The 20,135-nt window shown below is 34.3% G+C and overlaps 1 protein-coding gene across 4 annotated transcripts; it reads left to right on the top strand.

The window, feature by feature from the left end:
* Window positions 1–9,484: 9,484 nt before the first annotated feature.
* LOC115442171 lies at window positions 9,485–16,366 on the top strand. 4 transcript variants are annotated; one of them, XM_037441469.1, is made up of 3 exons: window positions 9,485–11,272; window positions 11,788–13,850; window positions 14,098–14,423. In XM_037441469.1, exons 2-3 carry the CDS (start codon window positions 11,794–11,796, stop codon window positions 14,141–14,143), a joined length of 2,103 nt encoding a protein of 700 aa, XP_037297366.1. In that variant the 5' UTR covers window positions 9,485–11,272; window positions 11,788–11,793; the 3' UTR covers window positions 14,144–14,423. The 4 variants fall into 4 exon arrangements, with proteins under 4 accessions (XP_037297366.1, XP_037297362.1, XP_037297364.1 ...); XM_037441465.1 differs by lacking the exon at window positions 14,098–14,423 and adding an exon at window positions 15,614–16,366 and having other exon boundaries at window positions 9,491–11,272; XM_037441467.1 differs by lacking the exons at window positions 9,485–11,272; window positions 14,098–14,423 and adding exons at window positions 11,328–11,658; window positions 15,614–16,366.
* Window positions 16,367–20,135: the final 3,769 nt, after the last annotated feature.

Here is a 20,135-nt window from a genome sequence, read left to right as displayed (position 1 = left end):
TAGGCGTACCACTCTTCATTACATTTGTTACTGCTTTATTTTCTATGCTATTTGATTGTTTTGCTTTTATAACTATACCTACAAGTTACTATAGGTTCTAATAATATCCACAAATGGAGTCTGGAAATCTAATGATAATTAGATTTACATAAATTACGAAAGAGAAGCCGATAGGAAGCAGATTATATGGACCCTTAGCCTCTGTCGGCAGCGATTGCACTTTTAGTACTTTATGCAGTTAAAAGGTATCATCTTAGTGTCTGCAGCCGCTAAGTATCTACGTTACTGTAACCCTTTTGGTCCTACGTACTTTGATTGATTGATGATTTTTGTACAAGATTTGTGTATCCTAAGGTGGGGAGATGTGAGATATGGAACGTTGTTTATAATATTAAGGTATGGCGGGTAGATAATTAAAAGACAGTTGTGTCGCAGATTCGGTCTTGTTATTTGCATTATATCACTTTTAAATCCTATTATCTCTTTGTATACTGTACGACCGGATGCGCAGCAGTATCGTGCATTATATCTTTCAGCTGGTACCTATATATAGAGCTTATGCAATGATAAGAATTCGGCTCCAAGATCGAGCGATGTTTACCATTTCTTCGCTTCGCTTAGTCATACTGATGATGACTATTATCACCTTTGTGTCTTGGGTCTTCATAACGATAATTATTTGAAAATAATATCACTGTTGACTCATTATCCTAAATATATTGTCGACTCAAAGTATCGATATTCAATGTTTGATAAGTGCTCTAATCATAAAACAATCCTTGGATTTTATCGATGTTTTGCGAGATAACAACTTTGGAAACATTGGAACGTCTATCTAAAGTCGTGTCACACTGAGACTTTTTCAATAGGCTTTTTTTTAGTTTTTAATCGCGACTACACCCTTGGTAGGGTCCTTCCTTGGATTAGATGCGATTAGGTTATATTTATATTTTTTAAATGCATTGTTATGATCCTCGGGATGGACGGTAGTGTGGAAGGTAGTCGGCTGCCCTTGACGCCCTTCGGTGTGCGGGGGCTTCTGAGGCCTCCACAATAGAGCCGCACCAGGCGGCACAGCGCAGTTGCGGTTGTGTACGACAACTTAGACACTTCTGCATAGTCGTCCCTAATGCGTTGAAGATGATCACCGCGCAGTTTTAGTTGTGCGCCGTGCATAGGGTGTATACAGCATTAGGGACTTAGCCTGGCGGACGTTCGCCATGTCTGCCATGTCTTCGGGTGGCGTTTGAGGCACGTTGACCCCAACAGAATCATTCAGTCGTCCCACGATCCCCGCAAAGGGTGAACGATAGTAAAAAAAAGGCACTTTCTCCGCGAAACAAAAAAAAAATGAAAGATTTATCAAGTATACATAATGATATTTGGCACAATATAGTAGTAATGAAGATGAGCACGTGGTTTCATTTATTAAAGCAATGTTAAAATCACCTGTATGAGGAAGCGTGGTGTGAAACAGTCCTTAGTTTTGGTTAATGTGTATAGACTGAATGTTTTACTGCAGTTATCAGTATTAATAAAATCGTCTTAGCTGGGTTTTGTTATGTGATCAATTACGAAAGAGCTGATTGTGAAATTAACGAGTAAATAATTCAAAAAAGGTAAGGGCAGTGCTTTTAAATAAAAAACAATAATACAAATATATTATATCCAGGCGGTTCATAGATGGTAATTGGTCAGCCTAAAAATCTATTCGCTGAGGTATTGTGGATGTTTTACAAACCTATAAGATCGAAAATCACATGAGGTTTCTGAACATTTCATTCATCTTTTTCGTGAAACAGTTTTTCCGCCATTCTCAGGTGGCGCAGATTTTGAAGCCGTGAATTTGAATAAGTGCATAAATGTAAAATTTCAATCCCCAAACATTGAGTTGTTTTTAAATTAGTTACATTGTATTTTGTTTATCGAACATAAATAAAATCTATTTCAATTAATTGTGTGAAAAAAATATTGGTAAAGACACAAGTATTTAGACTATTAATTAGAGTTTTGAATTTGTTCAGCAATTTCTTTGTATGACTGAAATTGGATCCATGTATGCAGGTAGGTAGAACTTTAATGCTTCGTAAAGGTCAATATGTTAAGTCCAGTTTGCTGAAGTGTATCGGATTTATCCTGTTCATTGCGGTCGTCGTACAATGAGCCAACCTTAACTACATTTTTAGGTCTTAATAGTAATCAATATTGTTTTTTGTAGTTTGGTAGCTTATATTCTCTCAATGATCACTAATTGCCGTTTTCAAAGTGAGCCCTAGCGCCCTAGGACCTATGGCGACATTACGATCTGGTGTCGTAGGCATCTGATGATCAGGCGTCAGTCACAATAATATCAACATTTAAATGCTTGAAATCGCATGCAGAATTTTATTATTTTCTAATATTTTTTTACGACAAGCTAGGAAAGGTTTTTATGTTTTACTGATAATCAAATTCAGGTTAGTTAATCCAAATATTGATATTTAAGTAGATTAAGTAATTATTTTTATTTTTCAGTAATAATGGAGGTTAATATCGTAAACGTTGGACCGGATCCAAACCCCATGATATGCCCGTCATGCCAGGAACAGATTATTACCAAAGTGAAGCGGAAACCAACACCGAGGACTCATGTTATGGCAGTATTGTTATGTATATTCCTGTAAGTTCTATTAAACAGGTTCATTTTGACATTGCAGTAAGTAATAAATGAAACCATATACCCACTTGTCCTCTTGATACCATCATTACTACTACTACAGATGTAAAAAAAATATAAGTTACAAACAAAATATATTATATTCATAAAAAGTAATTTTAATACACGCCTTAAGGCCACTAATACGCAAAGAGAAATTTTCTGAGTAGCAACATCATGCTTTCAATGATCGAAAAATCAGAAAACTATAACTGGATTCTTTTTATGATCTTTGAAGATAAATATGTGGTTTCATTTAATTAACGCAATGTAAACATTACCCTGTATATATTTTATAGTCATGTTAGTTTGTAAATGATATTTACTACACGTGATTAATAGTCAGTAAAGTGGCACAGCCATTGTAGGTGCAGCATGAACGGGCAGTATGTCTGCTAATATATCAAATTAAATAATTATAATAGCAAACAATTATATTGGCATTTGGTTCCTTCTCCTCCTTGCGTCGTTCTCCTCAGTTTTGAGGGTTGTGACCACCTCTCACCAGCTTCTGTCATATGATGTCACGCCATCGATCCCGACTCTTGGCCACCTGGATTGCTTCGTATATAGATGTATCAAATATGGTGTGGATCTGATGCGACCACCGTATTGGGTTTTGTTCTTTTGACGTCTACTTTGCCGGTGACCATCTGTTTCTTCAAGTTGTTGCTCGTCTTCCTGACAATATGTCCAAAATACTCAAGCACGCGTTTGAGGCAGATGGACGGCGCGAAAAACTAATGTCTCTATACCAAAATCACTACTAGGGCATTAGGTTAGAGCTATACAAATATATTGCAGCTCCTAATTATTCTACCAGTCCCTCCAACTCATATTTAAAGTCAGCTTCACACTATTATAAGCACGGTGCAGAATGGGCTTGGCTTAGTTTTATATTAACCGCCTCCCTGACGCCACATATTTCTTTGAAAGCGTTACTTTCAGGAGTTAGTATTTCAATTTTAAAAATATTTTCACCATGGGAAGCTACATCAGTTCTGAATGTTTATAATCTACGTTTTATCTCAGAAATGAATACTAATGCAAGCGAAATCGCAACCAAAGTTTGTACAGTCCGCCATGAACGTTCCTGAACAAATTCTAAACTTCAAATGGCCGATTCACGTTACATTAATTGATTTTTTTTTGTGTGACGTAAAGTAAATACCATTTAATTTTTATGATATAAAATAATATTGATAAGAACACAAAGGTGTGGAGGCACAAAAGTTTCATATTTGTTCAGCTTCTATAGCTGACTGTATTTTGATTCAAATCTTTTATTAGCTTAAAACTGATTAAAATTATTATCGTTTTCAGATGCTGCGTGTGCGTATGTCTGCCGTACTACATAGATTCGTGTAACAACGCTGATCACTACTGTCCCAACTGCCAGGCGTACTTGGGTTCATATAAATGTTGAATTAATACGTACTTACATGGTCATAAAGACTTTAATTCTTTAATACACTTGTCAAGTCTGCTCGAGATACATCTCTATATATATAAAAATGAATCCCTATTTCCCTTGATCACGCCATCACGCGTGAACGGCTGGATCGATTTCACTATTTTTTTTTGTTGTGTTTGTTATTGTCAGGAGAAGTTCTTATGTAAGAAAAAATTCAAAATATTGCACGGATAATTAGAAAATTTAAGAAAACTTAAAGAAAATATAAGTTTTATATATCTATAGAATGCGCGCTGCAAATTCATAGTTAAGACGGGACAGCGTCTATCGGGTCAGCTAGTCTCAAATAAATAATTTAAAAGACTTAATGCATGTAAGTATGTCACGCCACAACGTACACAATCCTAGACCCATAGTCTTGTCTGATGACATTAATTATCGTATTGAGATGAAACGTGTGCATTTATAATGACATTAGCACTCATACTTATAAACTTGTTTTGGCGTTAAGAGGTGGTTAAGAATTGCTTAAAAAGATGTCAAAACGTTCCCACGTATTTTAAACCTTATTAAGAGGCAAGATGGCGGATTTTTACTTACAGCTAATCGAGTAAATTTGTGTTTTAACTAAGCACAGCTTTGCGAAATTTTTATAAGTCAGACTGTAGGTATATAACGAATATATTAAACATGTACTATTTACAATAGTCTGTTGTGACCAGTATTTTTATTGATAATTTATTTTGACAATTGACGTCACATATTAACATCGTGACAATTTATTGCCCTATTGTTTGACCACGTTTACAAGGTATTTTTTGTCATGAATGCTGTGTAATAAGTAGTCTTACTTATTCGTATCATGAAAAAGGCGAAGAAGCTGTAGTTTTATATTAGGGATGTTATGGAGCTTCGTATCCGTAACCGAAACTATCGGATATCCGAAATAAAAATATATCCGTAACCGTAACCGTATCCGTTATAAAAGTTTCGGATAAGTTACGGATAATATAATTCGATAGGTTTTTGTTTCACCGCTCACACGCCATCTTGTATACTTACATTATATGTAGTTTTTTTGTAATTTTTAGTCATAACATAACCTCCTTCATAAATAGTATTTTTTTATTTAGGAGTAGGTAGTTATTTAATAAAGTGAAGGAATAGTGGTGTGTTACGTACTAAATTGATTTATAAGGACAAAATGCGTCCAAAGTAATTTAATTTGGACATTTTTTGATCAAGTTAAAGGTAATTTTGCAAAATGTAAACAGTGTGATAAAAACATTCACGGAGAGGAGGTGGCAAGCACTACTTCACTGAAACTTCACCTCAAATTAAAACACAGAGGTTTCCTGAACACCCATGTTCCGCGATTAATTCATCGATAATTAGTAACCGTCGATGACGACGAACGATAGTTAGTAATCATCGCCCTACTACCTAACTAATATCCATGACCGAAACTATCCGAAACTACCGGAAAATCCGAAATAATTGCATATCCGTAACCGTATCCGAAACCGATATAATTATATTCCTATATCCATATCCGTATCCATATCCGAAATTTCATATCCATAACATCCCTGTTTTATATACACAAACACACACACACACACTCTCGTACACCACGCGCGTGCGCGTTTTATATCCGAATGGATAGGTAGTGGCGCAAGTGGTGCACCCACTTTCCGCTGTGTATTTTCCGTTCCATAACGTGATAGAGAGCAAGCCAAACGCAAAATCAGGTACAAATTCCAAATACCAGTTGATACTGAGTAGAAAAACTGCATATCACTTTGCCCGGCCCGGGATCAAACCCGAAACCTCATCATGGCAGTCGTACCGTAATGTACTTTTGCCATCGACGCTATTTGTGTTAATATCAGCCCTATATTATATACTGTCCCACTGTTGGGCAAGCGCCTCCTCTACTACTGAGAGGGATTAGGCCTTAGTCCACCACGCTTAGTGCGGATTGGTAAACTTCACACACCTTCGAAATTCCTATAGAGAACTTCTCAGGTGTGCAGGTTTCCTCACGATGTTTTCCTTCACCGTTAAAGCAAGCAATAATTCACAAAGAAGACACACATGATTTTAGAAAAGTCAGAGGTGTGTGCTCTTGGGATTTGAACCTGAGGACATTCGTCTCGGCAGTCCGTTCCACCACCAACTAGGCTATCGTCGCTAGTAATTGCGTTATAATATGAAACATATTTAGTAAGAATTCCATAGTTATTTTAAATTAAAGTAGATATATTTTATTGTATAAAATGTATTGAAATATTTCAAGGAACGAATAAAAACTGAACAACCATTTTTTTAAATAACTCTTATTCGATGTAATGTTTCATTTAGACAGAGCAATTTTTTCGCCTCGCAAGTGCGATTTTTGAAAGGACTTAAAAATTTTATACCATTTATGCATGCGCAATGGACATGACATTGTCGCCCGCATTAACAGACGAGCATCGCCTGTCCTAAAAATAAACTATACGAGCTTATGACAGATATTGAAAATAGTTTCTACAACATTTTCACTACATTTAGCAGGTTTTAAAAAACAATAGTTTTAACAGTCGCAGTGGGTAAGAAAGTTGCTCGTGCGGTTCCGATTATACATGAATTAATAGCATGCTAGGTTTTAGATCTCACGTGCGTCTGAACAGACACTATCCCGTCCTCTCACCCACCACTACAACCTCTGTAAGCCAGGATCAGCAGTGGCACGCATTTTATGACACCGAGCAATGAAGCTCGGCGAGTCTCAGGGAAAACTAATATGTCATTATCCCGCAACCAAATTAATCAAATAGAAAGATAGGGACGAGTTGGAATAATGAACTAAGGAGGCGTTTTAACCTCAAGGATAGAGATGTTTACAACTAGATAAGCTAGTCATAAAGTACTATGGATAAAATTAAAAGAAGGGATCCTATCACATGAGCTGGTAGATTTGACCCACCAAGAAGGGGACTTCTAAAATAAATCTTCTTAAATAAATGTCAATGTAGGTGGGAACCTACATTGACATTTATTTAATAACTCATTGTGTCATCAGTGTGCGGTTCAAATAGTCTAGTGCGTCTAAACAGTATGATGAGATAATTTCCTGATGACTATTGTTAGCAATAATTGCGTATAAAGCTTGCCTCCAAACGTACAGGAAAATTACTAGATCTAAATTAGATATGATTGAAAATCACAAAAAAGTTTATTTGTAAAGAAAATTATTATTTTTTGACATGTTTTTTTCCCTTGAATATGCTTTAATGATAGCACCTCTTATGGAAAGTAAACTAAAATAAAAGACAAGAGTTAATGCGTTTCTATTGAGCTTATCTTAATAAACTGGTAAAAACATATTCGAAATAAAATTATTTTTCTGATTTTATAATGCACTCCCGAGATTTTTAAGTCTTTGTACCCTTTATGGTCACGACAGGGGACTGAGGTGTTCGTCGTCCGAATTTCCAACATTACAATAACAATACAATACCTACATTTTACAATAGGGGACCGGCCTGTGCTTCATTTTGTACATTATTCTATATGTAATGATTAATAATATGAAAAAGAAGCACTTCTGCGAAAACTGCATAAAAATTGGTTAAAGAATGAACGAGTAATTCATATTTAAAATATTGTAATGTGCAGAAGTGGGCGCGATCATGTCGGAATCATGGGCAACGAGGCAGCTGACTTAGCAGCGAAACAAGCTATGTATGAAGGTATAACATATTTCGGTCTTCCTCTATACAATGAAGTGCTAAGATACGCAAAAGAGAATTGTTTTAAATTGTGGCAAGAGTACTTTGATGAGCGTTCATTATCTAAGGGAATATGGTATAAAACTATTCAATGTCAGGTGCCTCGTTGCCTATGGTTTGAACTGGTAGATATAAATCGGAAGTATGTAGTAATATTATTCAGACTACGTTCTGGTCACATCCCCGGAAACAAATTTAAATATCTAATGGGTAAGTCTGAGTCTCCGAATTGTTCGAACTGCCCAAAAATTGAGGATGTTCATCATGCCTTAAAATAAAATAAAATAAAATAAAATAAAAATGCTTTATTCATCACGTAGGCGAACATAGTTGCACTTATGATAAGTCAAGTTACATGAGAATATTCAATTATTACTTAATTAGATTAGCTTATATAAACAAAGACAATAAAATAAATGAAAAATATACTTAGTATACAAAGAAGCCAGCTCGGGCTGGCAGGGAAGAAGAAATAAAATTATGTATGTATGTATTTTTAAATAAGCAATAAGGGAGAAACGCGTCGCGATCCTCACCGGTGAGGACAATAAAAGCCCTAACCTAGCTAACCTACCAGCCTTTCACTAACTACCTAAGCGATGACTACCCGAAGAAGAAAGGCAGAAAGAAACTCCGGGCTTTATTTTTTGTCATCAATTGTCTATTCATTTATAATATTGTTATTAAATATATATATAATAGAATGTGTTCGAAGCGAAAATGAACGTAATGATTTTTTCAATAATTGTAGCAATGTGGGTACGTGTAACAGCATTTTAGCTTTACCAAATTCTGATAAAGCGATCAGAATGGCTAAGATTTACATTTCTTCCAGATTGAATGCTGAATGATTGTAATTAATATGTTGTATTGATTTACGGGAGTGACATCGTCAAATATGACAAAACTCCCTTTAAACAATAAAGAAAAAAAAAAAAAAAGTGGGCGCGATGTGGGGATATCGCTTCATCTCTTTCTTTCGCATGCGTCGTAATTCCCTATGACGTCACATGTGGGTACTTCGTCACTTTTCTGTTTCTTGTTAATTACCCCTTCTACCGAAGTTCGGAGACATATAACTTGTTGATTTTTTTCCGGACTTTAATAATTCCTTCTGTGTTATAATTTATATTATGTAAATATTTGATAATAGTAAAGACCAAAAATGAGTCCGGTACCCTATGGTGCAATATTAAAAAAAACTACGATAAAATCCGAAAAATAGTTTTATTTTGATGCCAATAATGATTCGCGTAAATATAAGAAATTATTACACTAAAATAATCGTTAAAATAAATTAATTAAATTTGATCTTTTTTATTTATAGTTAATTTGCTGTAGTAAGCCAATAAGTTATTATTATATTTTTATATAAATAAAATATTTTTATACGATAAATCTGGGTCGTTTACTTTATAGCTCCTTTTTGTTGTATAAATATACGTTCTATTTTTATCTTAGTTTTGTTCTAGAATTGTTTTCCCGTATTAATTGTTTTAATAAGTTGTTGTGCATTTTTTTTAAACAACTGAACTTTGAGATGAGCAATAGCACTCCAACTAGCCATATTAAACAATAACCTTAGTGCTATTTTGCCTTCTGTACCTACAACTAATAAAAAATCGGAGAAAAACGAACACATTTGAAGTTGCTTTAAGTGTTTTTTTTATACTATTCTGTAACAAGAAGGAGTACCGAAGTCTCGAGTGAGAATGAAATCTTACCAAATAGCAATTAGCTATACCGATATTGTCAGCTTTGGCGCTGGTGTACATTTAATTTATGTTGTTATCTTTTCTTAATATCAAATATTTTTGATTTAAATAGTGTAATTAACAGCTAAAATAGTTACAATCGGGTACAAAAATAACACAATGATAAAATGGATTCAGTTATTCCAAATGGCACCACCTCACAAATCATCCAAAATTAAGTTATTGATATTTAACACGCCATTAATACAAATGTAGTACCTTACTGTTCAGCAAAACACGCTATGATCTATTTATATCTGACATAAAAAAGTATGTGGGAACCAGTCCACATATTTTATTTATAATAAGAACAATCCAGCTGTAACAAATAATAATCCATAAATGTTTTAGTTGGAATATTTTGTAATAACTCAGTCCAAATAATTATAAACATTTGTTTCATGAATACCCTTCGAATTGAATGATTTATGTGGTCAAAATAAATACGAATTCACTGTTACATAGTTCAGATTTTATCCTTTTTAAATTGCGACTTAAAATCATTTGCCACATTGACGATGAATAACATTACCTACTTATCAAGTTTATTGCGCTGGAGCATCTGTTAAGCCACGCCTGTTGCAATTTCGACAACAGTATTCTTTGTGGCATTTGACATTTCAGACTTAATTTTTATGTTACGCAGTTTTAGAACGATTATGCATTAAATTTGACATGACGGTAGTAGCGGACATGCTGTGATAGTCCAATCTTGTTATGCTCTATTCTTACATACAAAGACTGATTTTATTCTCATGTAATCAATAATTCTAACAACGCAATAGAATTGTTATTTACGTTAACACTTATCGTCATTTTCAATTTTTTATAATCATATTATAAATAAAAAAAAATCTAAATCGGATCATAAAAATAATTGACTTTGAGGTAACAAACGTAAAAAGGTACAGATCTACTTGAAAATCTCCTTCTCCTATTTTTGAAATCAGTTAAATTGTTTGGTCATATAATTTACATTGAAAACTGCGTATTATTTTATTTAACCACAATAAAAGAAATAAAACATTATTTTTATATTTTAGTTTTACACAAAAATTTGACTGGGTGGGGGATCGATGGCTAACCCTTACGCAATTCTATTTTATTTCTAGAAGTTCCCTGCTGCATCTTCGAAGTCTAAGGTGCAATACCAAGGAAATTATAATTGGGCAATGCAATGCAAAAATAGTTATCTAAACCGGAGATTATGTTAAAAAATAAACTAAAAAAAACTCATGGTCCGTGGCGGCCTCTTCGATTAGGTTTAAGGGTAATGTGTATGCTAGGTTTAAGGGTAATGCGTATGTAATATGTTGTTGTGTAATTAATTTGTAAAATTTACTTTAATAAATAAAATTCGTATATTAAATGCAATTAGAACACATATGAGACCACTAAAAAAATACGACGAATAAGTACATAGCCCCTCCTTTTTTAAAGTTGGTTAGATTCAAAAGTGATAAGGCGAAATAGTCTTCATTCAAAATAATATGATAAAAATATTATCGCATTGTACCAAAGCTTATCATAACCAAACTCTTTAATGCTTAGCTTGATTGTGTACACGTTTGTACCGTTAGTGGATATCAGTGATTCGTGAGTTACAAGGATTTTTTTACAAATGCCGTAAAACGTAAGTTTTTTCTAAATATTTTTATGTTACTATAACTATTTAATATAGTATTGACCTTTGTTTGTTTATAAATCTATAGGAATACAAATATTATTACGCATATCTTTACTTATCAATCGTGCGCAGTCTATACATAAAATATCAGGTACAGTACGAATGTTTTTGATAATTCATATTTTATACGTTTATATCTTTATAATAAATGAACTTGCAGATTTTCAAGTAGTGGATCAAATGTTAATTTAGGTATTTTCCTTTCAATCACAAACGCTTTACCTTACTTTTGGAACCGGGCGCCTGCAGTGATGTCAGACTCTAGATCTGATATCACCATTAAACAATAGTTGATTGTTGAGGGTTGCAGCGAGATTTAGTATTTGGTATAGGTATATCTATTAGTATAGAAATATCTGGATTCCTGTGTAAATAGCTCAATCAGTCTGTATTTCTTTTAACAGTTTGGTTTAACACCTTTTGAATCCTAAGTATTAGCAGATAATTTTCTTTCGTTGCAGAAAATAATGGAAGAGGTGACCGTGTATGAAGTGCAATCTATACGAAACCGTATTTTAGAAAATGTGCAATCCGAAAATAGTTCATCAACTCGTCACAATGTGTCAGTCGCACCAAATGAATTCTCAGAAAATGGAGAGCCAACACTCAACACATCACCAAATCCAGGTGTAGCTGAAGTATCAAATCGATTGCCAGAATGTCCACCGCCGGAAACTACGATACCAAAGCAAGGAATGAAGTTGGTTTTTTCAATTCAATTGTCACAAAAAACATTAACATGTAATATATCGCCGCATCAACATACAACAGAAGGTAACAATCGATTGTCAGAATGTGCACCAGCAGACATTACAAGACCTACGCAGGAAATTCCGCTTGTTTCACCAAATCAAGTGTCAGTAAATATACAGACAGACATCAAAACATCGGCTCATCAACGAATAGTAAAAGAAAAAAAAGTATTGCCAGAATATTCACCATCAGAGACACCAAATCGTGAAATGACGATGGTTGTTTCAATTCAATTGTCAGAAAATGCCTCGCTAGAAATCGATACGTCGACGCCTGAACGAACAGTAGAATCATCAAATGCATTGTCAGAAAATTTACCCTCAGAAGATAATAGACTTATGCATCATCATACAGCAGATGCAATTAGTAGATTGCCAGAATATTCATCACAAGATACTCATACCACAAGTCATGGGATGCCGGCGGTTTTATGTAATGAATTGTCAGACAACGCACAATCAGATGTCAATACACTAACTTATCAACAAACTGCAGAAGTAACCAATCGATTGCCAGAATATTCACCACAAGAAACTATTACCCTAAGACAAAGGATACCGGCGGTTTTATATAATCGATTGTCGAAAAATGCACCATCAGAGGCCAACAAAATTACTTATCAACATATAGCAGAAGTAACCAATCAATTGCCAGAATATTCACCACATGATACTTTAATACCAAGGCAAGGAATGCCGTTGGTTTTATCCAATAGATTCTCAGAAAATGCACCATCAGAAGCCGATACACTAACTTATCAACATTCTGCAGAAGTAACCAATCGATTGCCAGAATATTCACCACATGATACTTTAATAACAAGGCAAGGAATGCCGTTGGTTTTACCGAATCGATTGTCAGAAAATGCACCAGCAGAAGCCAATACACTAACTTATCAACATACAACAGAAGTAACCAATCGATTACCAGAATATTCACCACATGATACTTTAATAACAAGGCAAGGAATACCGTTGGTTTTATCTAATCGATTGTCAGAAACTACACCATCAGAAGGCAATACACTAAGTTATCAACATACAACAGAAGTAACCAACCGATTACCAGAATATTCACCACATGATACTTTAATAACAAGGCAAGGAATACCGTTGGTTTTATCTAATAGATTGTCAGAAACTGCACCAGCAGAAGCCAATACACTAACTTATCAACATACAACAGAAGTAACCAATCGATTACCAGAATATTCACCACATGATACTTTAATAACAAGGCAAGGAATACCGTTGGTTTTATCTAATCGATTGTCAGAAACTGCACCATCAGAAGGTAATACACTAAGTTATCAACATACAACAGAAGTAACCAACCGATTACCAGAATATTCACCACAATATAGTTTAACACCAAGGCATGGAATGTCGTCGGTTTTGTCAAATCAATCGTCACAAAACGCACAACCAGAAATCAATATATTGTCACATCAGCAATTAGCAAACAATCGATTGCCAGAATATTCACCACCAAGGAATGGCATGACTTTTGCTTCGTCAAATCAATTGTTAGAGAATCAACCAGCACATACACTAACGCGTCCACCAGCAGCACTACCTAATCAATCGTCAGAAAGAACGTCAGAGATAATTGCATCTACCCAACAAATACAACGAATAAAGCCTGATGTTTGTGTGGGCCCAAAGCCAGTTGTAATTGTTTGTCCGAATTGTAAACTCGAGATCATGACACATATCGAGAGGCGGCCTACGATGTGGACACATTTTATTGCTCTAACATTTTGCATTATTGAGTAAGTATTTTACTATTATGTATTGTGTTAGCTTTCGTCTTCGTATAGTTTGATAGAAAATTCAAAGTTAAAATTAATCCAAATAAAACAATGATATCCTAAATTTCTTTTAGAATCACTTTGAGACAATATCATGTATAGAGAAATTATAAAAAATATTTCTTGCTTTTGTAATATGAGTTGAAGATTTTAAATTGAAGGTAAATTTTAACTAAACATAAGATACTTATAGACATCTTTATTACAGATGTTCTAATAAGGCTCATAATAATCTACACGGCTTTACTGATTAGACCATTATCAGACTTGTCATTGGTAAATGTCTATTAATCGAACCGATCGGTAAACGTATTAGTCGCGAATATCTATAAGGTATGTAAAATACGGGTGCATTAATTGCATCTCTGTCTATCCTTGGATATAAAAGGCGTCGGTGCATTTGTGAACATTCAATTCTATATTATAATTGCTCGCGGCTTCGCCCGCGTGAAGGAGTTTTCCGGGATAGAAGTCCACTGTATGATAACAGTCTTGCTACATATTTTCCCGGTACTGATAGGTTCTAACTAATTTTATCCCCATGGGGGTTGAATTTATCAAAATCCTATTTAAGTGAACGTTTCATACAAACTTTCATCCCCTATTTTATCCCTTTGGGGGTAGAATTAATCAAAATCCTTTCTTATGCCAAATTTCATCCCGATCCGTCCAGTGGTTAAAGCTGTGCGTTGATAGATCACTACTTGATATGATAGTTGATAGATGACTGACAAGTCAGTCAGTCACCTTTGAGTTATATATATTAATGGAATTTATGATTACGTATATAATATACGCCATAATATGATATATTCGTAGAGCTTTAGGTTGGGCAGGAAGCCTATATCCGCTGTATAAAACGTTGGATAAAGACATCCAATGTTTTGCAGTGTTCTACGTATCCTTCGTGCCAATTTATTTCCTTCCTGGAATTTGTGACTAAGTGTATCAAATTATATATATTTAGGCTCGAACAAATAAAGACTGATAAAATGGACTACCCACTGATCGATCAGATTAAAATGGGGGATGTCGCTATACTGTTTAATGTCTTTGGAGATAACAGTTTTTTTTAATGAAGTATCTAAGATTTTAAATAGGCTAATGAAAAAAAATTATACACAGATGATAGTGAACAAAGTTGTGATGGTTGAAACACATGTATTTCAAGCAATTATTGGTAAATTAACGATTTAAATTAAAATTTAGCGTCTGTTTCAAACATTTTTTTCCATCTACGCCCCTTGCCGGCATATTAATTACGAGTAAGAACTTATTATGAGTTTACCAATTAATACTTTTTTCTTTATTCATGTTCTTGAGTTTTAAGTGAATCGATCGAAGTATTGCGATTGCAACTGTATTGTGAAAGTAAAGTGGTATCCCAGAAAAAATATAAATGTGAAAAAAGCCCAAAATTCCTTATAAAAAAAATTGCAAATTATACTTAGACTAACTTTTGCTCGCGGGTTCACCCGCGTGAAGGATTTTGTTCATAGACACAAACATCGTTTAAAATAACTTAAATCATAGATTTTGCGATACAAAACGTTCTTCAGTTTGTAGTTTTATGTTATTTCGCACTTGGCACGTTTTTATTCACCGATTTTAATCTTAATTTGAGATACAATTTAGCCAAGGCGTTAGTACTCCGAAAACAAAGTCCTCATTAAGCTAAAATGTGTTATTTACTACCAACTTTAACAATAACTTGTTGTTTTCAGCTGTTGGCCTTGCGCGTGTCTCACCTACGGCATGAGGACTTGTAATAGGTTAAACCACATTTGTCCAAATTGCAGTGCCTACATAGGATCCTGCGAATAGGCTTGCATAGAAATATTCAGCTCTCAATGCTAAAAAGCAAAATTTTGTAAATATCATGAAGGCTTGCAATGTTATGAATGTTTTCTGAAATGCATCAACTCTGAAAAGCCTGGAAGGATAGCAACACTAATAGAACCAAAATTAAAATTGTTGATACATTGGTCTTCTAGATTTTTCTATACGGGTACGAATCTTGGATTGTAAGAGCAGCAGACAGAAGGAGGATAGATGTGTTTGAAATGATGTGCTCGGGTAAGATGATTAGAATACTATGGACTGCACATCGAAACATGTCCATCCTGAAACAACTGCATTTCGAATAAAGCCAAAGGCTTTCTGCGACCTATTTACACAGAACCTTAACGTGTTTCCGATATATCGCCAGAACCAGACAACCTGGAACAGCTGCTCATGGTTGGAAAGTTGAAAGGGAAGAGACCACGAAAACGAAACCCCAAAAGATGGATAGACCAGGCTTCCAATGCGTTATATGTCTCCATTAATTCAGCACTTCATCAGATAGAAGACCGAAGCCAATAAAGAGATATCACTATGAAGATAATTGATAGTCACGATCCTCAATAATGAGGGACCGACTGGAGACAGAGATGAATGTTTACGTTTGTTTTAAAATAAAATGATAAGGTTTAAAATTCTTAATGGCTATTAATTTTACTTAATGTAAATACAATCTCAACGGAGGTTAGCCAGGTATGCAGGATGTAAATTATAATGCATAAGTGTGTGCGCAATACACAGGGCTCTCTGTTCCTTAACTCTCACAGTGCGGTAAGACGGCGAACCGACACGACGGGAGAGATATCAGGCGCAGGACCGACGGCTTTACGTGCCTTTCGAGGCTCAGGGGTATAACATCGCCAACTTCCTCACTCTAAACTGCGACTTAGTATTTTTTAAGATGGAAAAAATTAATCACAATTATTTTTGATTCGACTCGGGATTCGAATCCTGGACCTCAGCGCGATAGTCGTATTTGTACCACGTACACATGACAACAACGCCACCAAGGCAGTCTGTGGGACAGTAATACATACAGGATGATATTATTATTACATATATCAAATCACATTATTTTCAGAATAAAATTGTAAAAAATTAAAATAAACAATACCCAGTACATTTTCGAATAAACAGTTCTACGAAACGCTTAAACACAACGGTTAAACACAATGACTCAGCATATTATTGTGTAAGGTATCTAATATTATCTGTAGTCGGTAAAGTTGATAATAAGATTTAGTCTCATTATCTGCAACGTAATACATCAAATTATTATCATAAATATTATCACGCCTTTTTTTAGGTATGCAGATGTGTTATCACAAGCACATTGGATTATGATAGCCCCCGTATGACTACCTCGGTGGCGTAGTTGTATGTTGTTTCCAGGTGTGTCGCGTTCCGGAATCACCCTGTGTATATCCGGTTCCGACACGCCTAATTATGTCGACTGCCGTGGGGTAATCATCTCTCGTCAGTCGATATTTTATTGGATCCCACTCCACTTACCACCAGTTTTGGTGCGGTTACTATGGCGAGCGCGATATACCTTTCATCCTAAGTTCAAATCGAGGTCTAGAAGTGTTATTGTTTTTTTTTAATTGGAAGTTTTATAATCCAGAGACTGGAGTTTGTGTCCGTTATGGCGATAGGCTCGCCCGCTGTCACATCATGGGTTGGAACACACACGCATAACCTCTGCCTACCCTGGAAATAAAGGCGTGATGTGTGTATCACCAAGTGGTCGTCCAATTTAATATATTTATAACACATTTTATACAAACTGTATTTGTCTGCATCCTTTTATACTATTATAGTTTTTAATTATATAAAATCTCATACGTTTTAATGCGCGCAATGCACTTAAAAATGACATGAAGTTTTTTCTTAATGTACCTATTAATATAGATTATTTATTATCATTTTAATCAAAAATGAACATATACAGTGTTCACTAATGTTAATTGTAATTCACATCGCGTGAAATATGAAATTATTTTTAAGACTCCAATATGCCTTGTTTATTTTTTGTTATTTAAATTTGTTATCCAGTGTCCGTTAACCACATAAGTACCTGCTCACGATTGTTAAATGATTGATAGTCACTTGCTGCTTAAATGAAAAAAATGTCGTAAGACTAAGGTCTTATCCCTTTTAGTAATAGAGGAGGCTTGTGTCCAGCAGTGGGACGGTTACCATTATATTATTATTAGTGCAGAGCGGTACAATAAATACAGCGAATGGGAGAGATATCTCTCAAAATACAATATATAAAATTAATTGGTAACAAAATGTAAGTAATACGTTAAAATCTTTTTAAATTGCTGAGGTTTTCCTCCACTCAAAAAGTACTTACTTATCTTCAGCCGATACAGATGATATTTGTATACACGTTTAGTTTAGATGATAATGTATGATTAGTTAAGTGACGTCATTCAAAATCCAATATGGCGGATGGTCCAAGATCTCGGACAATTTTTTTACGCACATACGAGATGTAGTTGTATAGTATAATAGAATTTTATGTAATTTTATGTTACTTGATCTTGACGAAAGTAAATTTCGCGACAAGCTTTTATCTCTACAAAGTTTAAAACAAAGTTTGATTAAATGTAAAGTATTAGTTTTTTATTTTTAGAGTATTGAAATAAAAGTTTGTTTTAAAACTGTTTTTTTACTATTAATTTTATTGTAAATACATATAAGAACTATTTTTCTATGCTGTATATTTCTTTGTGCAGTAATAGTATCCACGATTTGTTTTCGAACGAATTCGAGTCGTCAATAAAAACAACAATATACTTACTGTTACTTTTGTTACTGTATACACAGTATATCAACTTATTTTTCCTATAACTGCAACGTCAGTTCAACCATCTTCTATACTTAGAGCGAACACCTGTGCGCAAAACAGGATGTTATGTCTACATCTTTATATGGCTTTATTAATATACTGTTCAAAACAATAAGGGGGGCAAGACTTTGGTCCTTTCTATTATTTAAACTACAATTAGTTTTAAAATAAATTTTAAACTAACTTTCCTTCTTAAAATTTTTATAACTCCAATTAATAAAAAAACTCATGTTGTATTATTTTTTAATAAAAAATGTACTTTGTTGGCAAAAATCTAACTGGTGGTAAAAAGGATCGTCAATGAATAACAATACTCAAAACATTTGAGAAAACATTTAAAATGTTTTCTGTGATTAGAAAGCAAAAAAAATCAATGGCGTCACTTTGTTTTTAGGTGTTCATAGACTCTTGGTCACTTTATTGAGAACTACTAACAAAAACGCCGATGCTCTTATGTTTTTTAATTTCTTTAACAATGCCTCTACATTATTTAATGGCCAGTTATAAATAAAACCTCACGGAAAACGTTTAGTTCTACTTTTTAGTTTATTTTCCCCTAATTGTTTTGAGCAATACATGTAAATAACCGGATAGGTATAACCTAAGCACCGTTCCTGGGCACTGTAAAAATGCTGCCCCATCATTTATATAAAATTATAGTTTTGATATACAATTATTTAATAAATAAATAAACTTACTTATATATAGTTTTTTATTCTACGCCAACAAATTTGCCGGCCAGGAAGCTAGCCCCGAATTATCCTAATAAATCCAGTGCTATTAATATCTTAATAATAACTCAACATCGAAAATGTATAGTTTATTCTATAATATTATAGTATGATATATGATAAAAGACTTATATTAATGTGCGAACTTTTACAATACATATTTTGTATGTGCCTTTACAAATATAATTTGAATGAAATACTACACGTGTAAGTGGAAACTTTAAGGTGAGCGTTCAACGAAGATTTGTCAAGATGGTAACCGGTGCTTTAGGAAAATGCACTAAAGGAAAGAAAAAGTTTTTATTGTCACAACTGATGCATGCAATACATAAAAAGTGTGTAAGATTAAACATAAAACATGCTTAATCATTAATCATTAAACAAATTAATAGAACGTTACACGCCTTCGATGTTACAATTAGGTGGCCAGCTCAGCATAATGCTGTGTTGCGTCGTGAGCCACAACACGGCGCTGGTTTTCAGTGGCCATCTAAAAGTGGCGCAACGGAAGCTAACTAAGCCTAAACATACTTACTTACACTACACACTACACTCATAGTATTGTATCTCTGCCTGAGTTAGCACAGCTGTGTAAGAAGGGTTAAATGTAAATGACGGCCTCGCTCGCATATACAGAACACAGGGGAAGCTTGATACAGATTAAATGATGGTAAGTAGATGCATAAAAATGTGAATCACTCGTCTGTCTGCGCTACGAATTATCGACACACTTATATTCTTACTGGTGGGTAGGTCTCCCATATGTGAGAGTCTGTCTTCTATCAAATAATATATAGAATTAATGAATTCAAACAA

This window comes from Manduca sexta, chromosome 22, assembly GCF_014839805.1.
Source record: "Manduca sexta isolate Smith_Timp_Sample1 chromosome 22, JHU_Msex_v1.0, whole genome shotgun sequence".
Lineage (NCBI taxonomy): Eukaryota > Metazoa > Arthropoda > Insecta > Lepidoptera > Sphingidae > Manduca > Manduca sexta.
The sequence above is the reverse complement of the archived record's forward strand: the minus strand, read 5'-3'. Positions and strand labels throughout refer to the sequence as shown.

Bases quoted from the DNA above. Each gene is read 5' to 3' on its own strand.
- LOC115442171 (XM_037441465.1), top strand. From the start codon at position 11,794: ATGGAAGAGGTGACCGTGTATGAAGTGCAATCTATACGAAACCGTATT. The intron at 13,851-15,613 runs GTAAGTATTTTA...TGTTGTTTTCAG, and splicing joins CTAACATTTTGCATTATTGA to CTGTTGGCCTTGCGCGTGTC.